The sequence below is a fragment of the Lissotriton helveticus genome, chromosome 7 (genome assembly GCF_964261635.1).
Source record: "Lissotriton helveticus chromosome 7, aLisHel1.1, whole genome shotgun sequence".
Classification (NCBI taxonomy): domain Eukaryota; kingdom Metazoa; phylum Chordata; class Amphibia; order Caudata; family Salamandridae; genus Lissotriton; species Lissotriton helveticus.
Genome location: NC_136068.1, coordinates 685,787,665 through 685,800,687, shown reverse-complemented (window position 1 = coordinate 685,800,687; position 13,023 = coordinate 685,787,665). Strand labels below are relative to the sequence as shown.

The 13,023-nt window shown below is 42.9% G+C and overlaps 1 protein-coding gene across 1 annotated transcript in view; it reads right to left on the bottom strand.

Moving 5' to 3' along the window:
* Positions 1 to 13,023, bottom strand: part of STK10 (serine/threonine kinase 10) — a 375,502-nt gene that overhangs the window by 53,661 nt on the left and 308,818 nt on the right. Inside the window, exon 14 of the mRNA XM_078653004.1 lies at positions 5,279 to 5,408. Within this exon, the coding sequence (XP_078509130.1) occupies positions 5,279 to 5,408 (130 nt within the window). The remainder of the gene's footprint in view (positions 1 to 5,278; positions 5,409 to 13,023) is intronic.

The following is a 13,023-nucleotide window of genomic DNA, read 5'->3' as shown; positions in this document are numbered from 1 at the left end:
CACGAGCATGGCGGCGCCACGCGTCCCCCATCTCCCCAGCGCCGCGGCGGATTTACCGCCGCGGCCAAGGGGTTAAGCAATGTTGCAACTCTGTTTAACTGCTTCCTGGCTGAATCAGACGATCAAGACTACAGCGCCTTGAGGCCTATGGGTATTTGCTGCACTCTATAAATCTAGTTCAAATCAAATTAAGTTAAAATCCAATCAAATCATTGAACTGACACAGGTAGGCACCACAGCAGTGTAAGTACATCATATTTGAACAAAGCAAACACAGCCACTAGCAGTTCAAGACCTTTAATGTACTCAGTGTACAGTGGCTCTCCATCGGCAGATCAGTCAAGCGTAAGAAAAAGAAAGCTAGAGTGCTGCCTTTTTGTGACAAAGCAATAGGCACTTTAGGGGGAGGACCTAATTCTGCCTGCATTGGAATATGCCCTTGAACGACTCCACGGCATGTTGGGTAATACACAAAAGGATCAATTGGAACCCATATTTGTTAGTCTAGCCTCCTTAACCAAACTGGCAAGCATTTGGCCGGCCATGCCTCCAAACATCTTGCACCACACCATTAATGGGTCGCCTGGTGTGAAACCCCAGCATACGAGGCTGGGTGATATCGCTACCATTATATCTTCCGATACAAATCCATGACTTGTTCTTGTTTAAGCTAAATTGGGCGTCTTGCAGACTAACCATCTAAAATCACATGCTTGCGATTCCGGACTGTTGCCAACTATCACCTTATCCCCGGAGGCATACCTGTACGTGCTTACCTCATCCAATGTTCCGCCATTATGCAAGGGGGCTTTGGAAAATGCCTCACGGCTAAAGAATAAAGTTATTCACTGGCTCTCAAAGTTTCTTGATATTAACCCTCTCTATTCCAATCAAATCCTTTTTGGGAGCCAGGTATAATGGACTGAGCATGGTGGAAAGTCATGAAGGAGACACTATCACAATTCATTTTAGGAGCCCAATTCAAGTTGGCAATTTACTTTCTCAATCTCGCAACTTAAGTGCTAGCCATAGAGCTATCAAGGCTCTTCCATTGGGCTTTTTATAAATCCACTGCTATCTCTCTTCATTCACGTCCAATAGTGGTGCAGCCCACTGATACAAACTCAACTGGGCTTTTTATGCTTTACAATAGATTTTCCTGCTATAGAACTATTGATTTAGTTTGACAACAGAGTTTGACCACGCCTTAACTCTGGCAAGTTCAAGGAGCCTGAGAATTGTTCAATGGGGGAACCGCATCTTTTGAAACAGGAGCAGCAAATGTTATAAACTGGGATACAGTGGTCTTGCCTTGAACATGAATTTGGAAGCATGGCTAGCCTTTATCGATTAATTAGACATTATTGAGCTTCAGAAGACTTGAGAAGTTTCTGAAAAACACCATGATGGCTATAGCCGTTTCTCTTCATAGCCTACCAGAATCGGAGGAGTAGAGGGTGGACTTTCTAATTGGGTAAAACTGGCATAACATTTGAAAATTATGCCTGCAGCCGTAAGCAGCAGCATGCTATTGGTCCTCAGTATCAAATGTCATAAGAAATCGGATATTTGGCTAATCAACTTTTGCAATGACTTTTCATGTTCTTATAATAGTAATTGTATGAGATTGTTTGAAGTTGTGGATAGCGTATGGAATGTGCATGGGTTATTTTCGAGCAACATGATTATCTGCGGGAACTGTAACACTGTTTTAAGTGTGCGAACCTACGATTTAGCGGATTTGAATGTAATAGATGTACCCAAAGCTGTTCTTCGTGCCAATCTAAGAAGTATAGAGCTGGGGGAGTTAGCGAGGGACCTAGTGAATTTTCATGGGTGCAACAATATCGGTTGGTTACTGTGCCTACATTTATTGGGATATGGTGTTTGTTTGTTATTGATTATATACTCATGACCAGGTCGCTAACGCAGTATGTTTTAAAGAGTGACTTCATAAATCTCTGTATTGGGGACCAGAACTCAGAGTTTGCATTACTTGACCTGTCCTACCTTCCATCATTGACCATGCCCCGGAGTTATTTCCCACACTAAAGAGTTCTAATTGTGTCTGGTTTGGAAACTACCCAACACTTTAGGGTTTTCAAAAGTATAAATCAAGCAAAATATGACATCATTTTTTAAGTGCTTCTCTAACATTCGGATTGTGGGTGCATCCTGGAGTCATTTATTGTACTTTGCAATTCAGCACAGATCTTACTTATGGAACCTGTTTCTTCATCTGCTGAACAGATCCCTAAGTGGTTTAAAGCGCCATGTTTATCTGCCAACAGAAATTAAAAAGGCCCTTGCCAGAAAACCGCAGAACTGGGAGGAAGAGTCAGCTTGCAAAGTACATTATAAACATACTTTAAGTGCTAGACACAGAGAAATCAAATGAAATAACCTTAATGCATTACCAGACGCAAACAAGCTAGGACACACCAAGGATTTTTGGCACACGGTTAGTTGACTTAGAAATGGGAATGGCATTACTAGAACCAGCTCACATATTCATGCCGATCAAAGGGTTTCCAATTTTTCGAGTATATATCGCCTCATGAGTGCTGGATCGAATCATCCAGCTCAACTTTGTCCTTCTGTGTCTAATTCTGGCATCACAATCGATTTGGAGGAGGTAATGGATGCTCTTCGATGTCCCTCCTTTAAAACTCCACGACCTGATGGTGTCTGTATGGGCTCCCCTGCTTACTAAGGTGTTTAACAGTTTGAGGTTTATGGGCCTGCCACCCCCCCTTCGGCGACTTCTTTAATAGTTACTATTTTCAAGAAGGGCGATCGGTCAGACCCACGATGTTATTGGCCGACTTCTCTGATCAGCTCTTCAGCTAAAGTACTGGGGAGAAAACTGTTAATCAGATCAGAAGATGGGCCGCTGACCACAACACACTTATGTGTAGTTTCAGGGAAGGGTTGGGTATAATGGAGCTGTGCCTGAATCTTCAGCTTATTTTTAGCAAGTATTCCATTGCAAGGTATTGGCAATCGTACTTGCCTTTATGGGCCTGTAAAGAGCGTTCTGTCGCGTTAACATGTCCAAGGTCTCGCCTTTGTTACTTGGTATGGGATTGGATCCTGCTTTGGTCAAATTTCTACCAGATTTTCACACGAATTTGTCTGCTAGGGACAGATTTGGCGCTAATGGGAGTGTATTGAATCATTTGATCTGGACAGGGGGTGTGACAGGAGTGTATTCTAGTACCTGTTCTTTTCATTTTAACAATTTAAGGTTCTTTTTGACTGAGTTTGAGCAGTGATCGACTCTTCAGCTAAAATATGGATGAGTGATGGATGAGTTCACCATACCCGTTCTCTTGAATGCAGACAACACTGTGTTGTTGGCTCCTACCTCCAGTAGTCTGAGGAATTTGGTTACAGGTTTCGCTGATTTTATGTCTAGCCTGGATAGGGATATTAATTATACTAAGGCACATATTATGGCTTGAAGTCCAAGGTGCCAGGATCTAAGCTCCATATTTGTCAAAGCAAAAAAGCAAATAGAGGATGACAAAGGTAACCAGCTTTCCCTACTGGGGCGGTTGACTCTTCAAGTAACTGGTACTCCAATGCGACTGCCAGAAGGCCTAAATTCTCCCAATCCATGGGTGCACTTTTTAACCTTATACGCCTTAGTAGGGGGTAAGCCAATAGCTTCTTTTTCTTTTTTAGCTCTTTATAAAACACAATGTGTTCCAGTGGCTACTGTTAGTGCTGGAGTCTGGGGATATTCCAATGCATTGTCGATCTGGATGAGAACCGGTTTTGTCAGCAACTCTTATCCCAGTCACCCCCCTGCTGCTCTAATTTCATTTCCCACTAAGAGCCATCTATGTCCTATAAGGAGGTCCTAATAAAACTTGCACCATTGTTGCTTTGAACATCCACCTGGAGTTGCCCCAGGCCAATTTCCATCAACAGGTTATCATGGATTGCCTTAAAATGTGACCTTGGGTTGAGAATCCTGTGGCAAAATCTATGTTAAACTCTTTCAGTTGATAGGTTAAGTCCTCTCTTATTACCAAACCCAGCTCTGTGACAAAACAAGATAAACTTTGGCTTACAAATTGGACTTTTAGGAGCTTAAGCGCCTTGAGAGAGAGAGACATTCTAAGTTAGTATACCAACAGGCAGTACATTGTTTTAAAATTGACTTTAAGCAAAGAGACATACTTAGTATAAGCCGAAGGGCTCTTCAAATTTAGGACAGGCTCTTTAGATAACTTGCTTTGTTTCCTGCTAGGACAATATGGGTGCAATTGTATTATTGAATGCCCTTGTGGTGATGTATCTTCTCAAACCCGAATTCATTTTGTATTTTTCTGTAGGTCATATGTTATTTACGCGAAGTACAATTTATTTCCTCTTTAAAAAACTAAAAGTTTTAGGCTATGCAGACCGGCACTTATACATATGCTAACACCCAAGGAGCCTGTTTTGATGTTGGTTCCTTTTAAAATGTACTGTTCGCTTTCACCTTAAAATGCTTTTTCAACATTTTTATCGACTATTTGCAAACACTAGAGAATTTGAAATACTGTTTCGCTGTTAGTGCCTTTTAAATGTATTGATTAATGTTGTAATATTATGCTTTTTAACAGTTGCTACCATTTCTCCATGAAGCAATCAATATTTTATGTACTTTTATGATTAGGATGATACATAATCGATGGAATTTTTTTACTGGCGATAATACATTATTTACAAATAGGCTTTTCTCCAATTACACTAAACACAAGTCTAGTGGGCTTAAAAATGATGCCATTGAGCAAACATTTTGAATTCTGAAATTAAACAAGGGTGTTCCATTGCCCTGTTCAGTAGTCCTCATGCCTTTGAGAAGGCTACAAGGCCTCAACTGTGGCGAAAGGGTTGGGCAGAGTTGTGTGCCATCTAACCTGCTGGGTGCATGCCCGGTAACACATTTACAGGGGGAAAAAACTAAACTGTCATAGGGAAATCCTCTTGGTTCAACTAACAATATATTCCCGCTAGTGTTCGAGCCTTATGGTTGTTGCACTGGTAGCCGAACTTCATCGCAAAGGTTGAGAATGCCACAGGGAAACAATTCCAGAAAGGGTGGTGCTTCTGAATAATCAAAGGAGATGGACAGTGGCAGAGAGTGTCACATGCCTATAACTAGCCTGGGATGTGGCAGCCTATGCTTCAGACCTCATTGTGAGTCACAAACCTATAAGAAACTCCTGACCTTTTTACATAGACAAGTGTGTCTGAGGATGCCAAGATATTCAAGGGCACCTACCTCTCTGGCGTGTCTGTTTCTTGTCCAGGAACTCTCGCTCCTTGTCATTGATCTCCTTCCTGTGCATCGCCGTGATATTCGCCATGGTCAACCTAGAATGCTCCCTCTGCGCCGTCAAGAAGGCTTGCTCCTGTGAACAACGAACACAAATTGTCAGTCCAATTCATTTTATTAAATGCGCGTGGCAGGAACACACCAAAACCATTTTTTCTTCTTACAAGCATGACCTTGATGTACCCACTATACTTCAAAGAGTGAAAGCCCTTTACACTACATGGAGGGGGGAAGGGGGTGGGTGGGTATATGGAGTGGGTGGAGCTTTGAACAACCCATACTAGAGCTGTAATGGTGAATACCTCTGTGTACAGGCACATTGAAGTACCTCTTACTCCAGTTAAGAGATGGATAAATTCTCCACTCAGACCAGAGACCAACGACTGACAGATTAACAGTAATGCTGACAGAGGCACTCTTAACAGTGCAAGGAGTACCAAGCCTCCAACTTGACAAATGGGAAGAGAACAAAGTATGGTTGGTCCAGTTCCAGCTTAGACTTCTCCAAAATGGCCTCTGTCATTGGAACAGGATACTAAAGTATATAAAAAGTGATGAATGAAATGCTTGAATTCCTCTAAGACACAGATAATTACCTGGGCCACATCCTCGTCCATCGTTATTTTGCACCCCATGCCACCTCAGTTTGGACCCAGATATATGTAAATCAGTCTTATCCCTTCTCAATTTTAAACAGTACAGCTCAAAATGCAAAGCCAGGTCCTGCTCACTTTGCCACTGGATTCTAGCTAGCCAGGCTGAAGTGGGGTGTTACCTTGAAACTGGTCCTAGGATGCTTGTTTCCAGTCCATGGGAGACATGGCTTGGCAGTTCGGCTGGACTGTTCCTATGAGGCACAGGGCCAAGACTGATTTGCATATAGCTGTGTCTAAACTGGGGTGGTGAAGTGAGCTAAAGAATGATGATGGATTCAACCCAGATCTGTGACTGGGAGTGAGTGTCTGAAAAGTTTCATCGCTCTGTCCATCATCTCCTTGTTTTTGCTTTGTTCGCCCCTAGTTGGCAGGGTATGCCCAGACGTGGGTCCTTTGGTCATTTTGCCACTGGCTTCAAACTAGCCTGGCTGAAGAGGGGTGTTACCCCGAAACCGGTCCCAGGATGCATGTTTCCGGTCCAGGGAAGACATGGCTTGGCAGTTCGGGCTGGACTGTTCCCATGAGGCACAGGGCCAAGACTCATTTGCATATAGCTGTGTTTGAACTGGGGTGGCGAAGTGAGTTAAAGAATGATGACGGATTCAACCCAGATCTGTGACTGGGGGTGAGTGTCTGAAAAGTTTCAGCGCTCCGTCCATCATCTCCTTGTGTTTGCCTCCTTCCTTAATCAATGCATAAGCAACCCTTGGACTGTTTCGCCCTTGTTATGAGCTCATCAGCTGTGTATAGCTTGGCTCCAATGGCACAGTGTGCAGGGGACACCATCTCTGGGCATACCCGTCTCACTTAGGGTGACATACTAAAGAACACAAAAAGTGATGGATTGAATGCTTTAATTAAACTCAGCCACTGTTAATTACTGGGGCTGCATCACAGTCCATCGCTATTTTACGCACTATGACACCTCTGTTTGGACCAGACTATATACTCCTATTGGAGCAGGGTGAACACTGATTCGCATATAGCTGGGTACAAACTGAGGTGGCATGGTGTGCAAAATAACGATGGACTGGAATGCGTCCCAATTAATTACCAGTGGCTGAGATTAATTCAAGCACTTCACCCATCACTTTTTGTATACTTAAATTTGTTTAATTTGTTTTATTTTACAGAGTTTTATATACCATGAACTTGACCCGAATCGGGTATCAGATTATTATTATTATTATTATGCGTTCTTATATAGCGCTCGATTACCCGTAGGCATCTCGGCGCTTGCCTTGGGAACCCGTCCTGGCTTTTTTCCCTGTGAGATACCCGTACTGGGCATCCCCAAGGTGAAAGCCAGGCATCCCGCCGCAGGGGGGCCGTAGTGGAGATTAAGCAAGCTAATGCCCAGAGTTGCAGAGTGTCAACCCGTGATTCGAGTAGGCACCGAAACGAGAATTATCAAGTCCGTGGATATTTGGGCTCAAGACCCTGCCGCGTCAGGAATTGAACCCTGGTCCCGGGTCTGACCTCTGCTTCAGGGTCTGCCTCCTCTAACCAGTGAGCCACACTTCTCCACTCAGAGAGCTTTACATAGCACCAGTTGCATTACATGAGGACACATTCATTTTTGTTAGGCACTGGGAGAATAAGTGATTTGCCTAGAATCACAGGATGTTCTGCGTCATTGCTGAGACTCAAACCCAGTTCCCCAGATCCGAGGTCGACCGCCCTAGCCGTTAGGCCAACTCCTCTACCCTATTTGGCGGAGGGACACCAGAGACTGAACACATGTAAAGTTGTCTCGGGTCAGTTGCTGTTACGGTTAGATTGTTTTTCGGGGGTTTCTATTTTGTGCACTAATTATTAATATTTTCTTTCATACATGAATATGTACATGTGTGTCAAAAACGTCGTTTTGCAAATATGCCTGTCGCTTCCACAAAAAGGAGTAGGTTCACAGAAACGGGTGCAGGTCGAGTTATAAATCAAATGAAAGCAAAGTGCCCAATTGCTGGCACAAAGAATCTTGCACTCCACAGTGTTGACATTTTAGTTTTTAATCGGCAAAGCATTTCCCCATCAGGTCTTCCTCACGGCCTAACACACATTGTGCTCAACCACCTTATAAAACATACCATAATCAATGAACATAGAAGATATGGGCGCCTCATTTGTGATTTTCCAAAATACACAGTCATGCTTTTGCCACAAATGTAAAAACAGACTAAAGGTAGTGCCCTTTACGTATTAAACAAATTACATGTAAATAAGGGGGGCATTTCTCATAATACAATGATCTCAATCAAGTAAATTTGTCACATATATTGGAATGCAATTCAGTGTGTTAAGAGAGCTTGCCGTATAACAGTGAGGAAAGGAGCATGCAAGTGAATTGATATATTGCAACAACCTAATGGTAGCATTGGCAACATTGTAAGTGTGAGGATAAAAGAATATGTTCGATATAATACGTCACGTTTGATCCGGCATTTTAAACCACCATGTGTGTTAATATGTATAAATAAGTGAATTGCCGTGTATACACATAACAGAGATGTAAGCAGCAAATTCTGAGAAAGAAATCGCATATTCTGTAATACACTGACAGAAATAAGGAAATCAGTAAAGTGCTGCATATGCAAGTCACAAAGATACAAAGGAAGAAATTAATATATTGCTATCAATATCTGTGGGACTGCCACGATGAGAGAGGCCACTCATTTTTGTCACTGCCAAACGTGTGGAATTACTCAAGTTATATTTTGCCACTTGGCTACATGTTTCTGAGTCTTCATATTATGTATGAATTTAATATGTATTTGACTATTGTTACATTTACGAATATGCATTTCTTCCTTTTTAGACCGATCACCAAACTAATCAAGAACGTGCAGGAGCTCTCCCAGTGACTCTCGAGGTGCTCGGAGATAAATTAATGCATCATCGGCGTACAGTGACACTAGAGGATTAGCTTCACCCACCTTTGTACCCCACTGAGACAAATGGCGGTGGACCGTGACCACCAAGGGTTCTAATGCCAGAGCAAACAACAAGGGTGACAGTGGGCAGCTCTGTTGAGTGCCCCTTCCCAGCAGCTTGAGCGGTGATTCCCCACCCTGACCCTTGCACCTGGGCTCGCGTAAAGTAATAGGAGTTAAGCATCGACCAAACCCGCATGACTTCCAAAAGGTATCCCCAATCAACTTTATCAAATGCCTTTTCTAAATCTACTGCCACCAAGGCCGCCTCCTCATTCTTCTCCTCCGCCTCATGCAGAATGTTTGCGAGTCTTCTCAGGTTCCTACCCATATTATGGCCTGCGATAAACCCACATTGATCTTCATAGAGCAACCCTCCCACAACAGGGCTCAGACGGCTAGCTAACATCTTGCAAAGAAACTGGACATCGGTATTCAACATAGTCAGGGGCCTGTATAAGGCGGGGTCCATCATCCCCCCTCCCCACCCCCCTCGGGGTTGGGCATCAGGCATATTCCCTCTTGCCTAATAGTGGGTGGCAACATTCCCTTGTCTATTACTTCCACATATACCTCAAGGAGACCCTCAGTAAGGTAAGCTTGATAAGATTCCATGGGGAATCCGTCCCCCCGTGCTTTAGGTTTAGGAAGCAACTTCAGCACCACCCTCAGTTCTTCCAACGTGAGATCCGACTCCAGCTCGAAACTCACTTCCTCACCCACTGGCGGTGATGTAAGACGTTGCAAATAGTTCTGGATTCATGCCTGTGTGATCCTCTCGTAAATGTTGCTTATATGTTTCCACCACTTCAGCCCATGTGGTCGTCAGTGCACCATCCACTGCCCTGAAATGTCCAACTGAGTCAATGCCGTCCCTCTGCCTAGGATCGAGGCCAGAAGCCTCTCCTGTTTGTCTCACTCCCTATGAAGGCACTGCAGATACTGCATTAGCATCACCCTGACCCAAATATCCGCTATGTGGCGGTGCACAACCGCTTCCTCCCTAGAGCGTCCCCTTTTACCAGTCCCCCAGTCTGTAGGCCAGTTAGTTCAGCTTCCTTGTCCTTGAGCTCCCTCCCCAGCTGTCTCTGTACCCGGCATGTTAAGCCCACACACTGTCCCTCATAACCACCTTCATCGTCTCCCACTCAGTGACCCTAGTAGAGGTGGTCTCCCAGTGCTGTGCTATATATTCCGTCTGTACCAATGCCAGTGACTCCCTACCCTCAGCGTCCGAGTATATTCGCTGGAAATCTCCAGTACGACCTCCGCTCCGGAGCAGTCCCCCAGATCATGTTGCAGCTATCCAGGGTATGGTCTGACAAAGCTATAGCCAGGTCGGATACTTTCACGCTTTCATGTGCTAGGAGCTCAGCCAACAGCACTCGATCCAGCTTGCTATATGCATTGTGAGTAAGGGAGTGGCAGATTTAAACCTGACTGCGGGGATTACGACCTCCACACAACCAGTCCCAGACTAAGCATCACCACCCTCAATGTGACAGTCATGTGAGGCTTCACTCCCCGACCCATTATAGGCCCTGGGGAGCCCACCCACAGGGCCGCATTACATATGGGGAACTGGTGAATTTCTCGGTTTGTGTTGTTATTCAAAACGTTAATGTTGTCACTGACATTTTTACCCAACCATAACATTACTCTAACCTTTGATTTTTTCAATATATATATATATATACACACACACCATGTGACTCTCCTTGAATCTCTCGGCGTCTCCGGCCCAGCCCGGCCTCAAGCACACGCCAGCAAACAAAGGGAGACGGACCACAATAATTCAGCTTCGGCAGATTTTATTTGAAGCACAGAGCAGCTACGCGTTTCTGGCAAGTTATGCCCTTGATCACGCCGCAACATGAATGTACAACACAAAGCTATTTTTAAATGCAAATTCACAAGGAAACACCCCTCACGGTGACGTAATGTGTCATGTGACATAATTTTTAGTGAAAAGAGAAAACATACTGCCGTTATTCATTCCTTGGATCACAGTTTGACTTCCGAATATATTACTGGATGAATCCAGAATTAATGTTCACAATCTGTAATGCGGACACCTTCAACATAATTCAAAATATAAGTCTAATTTTAGACCCAATCCTAACTGTATAAATACAGAATAAATATGAAGCATCCTTTGTAGTAGGCATATACAGTGTGATGCACGAAGTACATATGCAATTATTAATCAGAGGCAGATAATAAAGTGCTAAGTGGGAGTGAATAGTAAAGTGCAAATAGCAAAGAAAGAAAAAATACATGGAACCGAGAAAGGCTAATATACGTGCAATACCATGCAAAGTGTAATACGGCCCATAAATAATGTCTGTATTGAAATTCCTACCAATCACTCAAAATGAATTGATAAACATGATTTCTATGGACTTAATTAATCATTCCACCATAAATAGTATAAATAGTATAAAATAGTTATCAAAAAAGTGTAAAACCTTGAAAAAATTGCCTAATACTCCAATTCATTATCTATATACACCCATATACAAAACTATATATACGTATATACACACAATGCAAGAAGCTTTTTCCAAGATCCAATATTTACAATTTTTTAAAAAAAAATACTGCCCTAAACCTAATAGACAATTAGAAAAATAGAAAAGTAGAAAAGTAGAAAAATAGAAAAGTAGAAAAATAGAAAAACAGAGATATTCTTATATGTACAAGCCAAAGGATTTCATGTATTCCTATCTGTACATAGATACATATACAACAATGATCAATTCATGGATCGAACTATTTCATATAAATGTAAATAAATATATATAAATGTACAAATCCACTAAACAGTCACAAAATTTCATCGAGAATCAACACCTGGATAATGCAAAAGTAGTAATGAAATGCATCATTACATATAAGAACACTGTTATATGTCCATTCTCAACCTCGAAATAGGGAACCTAACTAAGAGGGAGTAAGTGTAGTGGACCAGACATAAGCAACCATCAGGGGCCATAATAGTGATAGGATAGAATTTATAAGAAATGATGCATCTCATCAATGTTATTCAATCCATTGGGCCAGCGGGTGTCAAGTTCCAAAATCATCCTGGTTTCCAACTGCCTTAATAAACCCTCTCTGTCCCCGCCTCTTTTGAGTGGAGGTATCGCTCCAATCACAAAATACTTCAAACAAGCAAGGTCATTATTGTGAGCTCGCTTGAAATGGCGAGCTACGGGGTAGGCCGGGTCATTATGGAGTATGGCGCGTAGGTGTTGTAGGATCCTGACGTGTACCTGGAGCTTTGTACTGCCCACATATCTCAGCCCACAGGTACACGTCAGGACATACACGGCAAAGTCAGTCTTGCAATTGAAATTGCCGGAAATGGTTTTGGGTTCGATATCAAAAGGAGTTACATAATGCAGAGTGTTAACTCCGAACCTACATGCGCGGCAGCTGGAACATTTAAAGAAACCTTTCGAAGGTTTCAACCAGGGAGTTTTAGTTTTTAATTCAGGGGCTGCCTTGTCTAAAGCTGAGCCCATGCTTCTAGCCCGTCTAAAAGTGATGGTAGGATTCGCAGGCAGTCTGGTGTTCAAAACGTGATCACTGAGAACAATAGGCCAATTTTTCTTCAATATGGCCGTTAATTTTCTGTCCTCACTGCTAAATGCAGTAATCATTCTGGGGTGGTCTTCATGGGCTTGTGAGATCCTTCCCTGGTCGAGTTCTAACTCACCCTCAGGAAAAAGACTGTGTCTAGATCTAATTTTGGATTTCTCAACTGCCATGTTTAAAATAGTGTCAGAATATCCTCTGGCTCGCAAACGTGCTAGCAGTTCTAATAAGCAACGCTCATAGTCAGTGGGAGAACTGCAAATTCTTTTAAGTCTTAGGATCTCACCGTACGGAATTCCCATGATAGTGTGTTTGGGGTGCATGCTAGTAGCGTGAAGGGTCATGTTTCCTGGGGTGGATTTCCTATGTAATGTAGTATTAAGTTTGCAGTTAGCTACATACACCTCTACATCTAAGAACTGTATCTTATGTTGATCAATATGAGCCGTAAAGTTCAAATTCATAGAATTGTTATTCATACCTTCAATAAATAGCAATGCCTCAT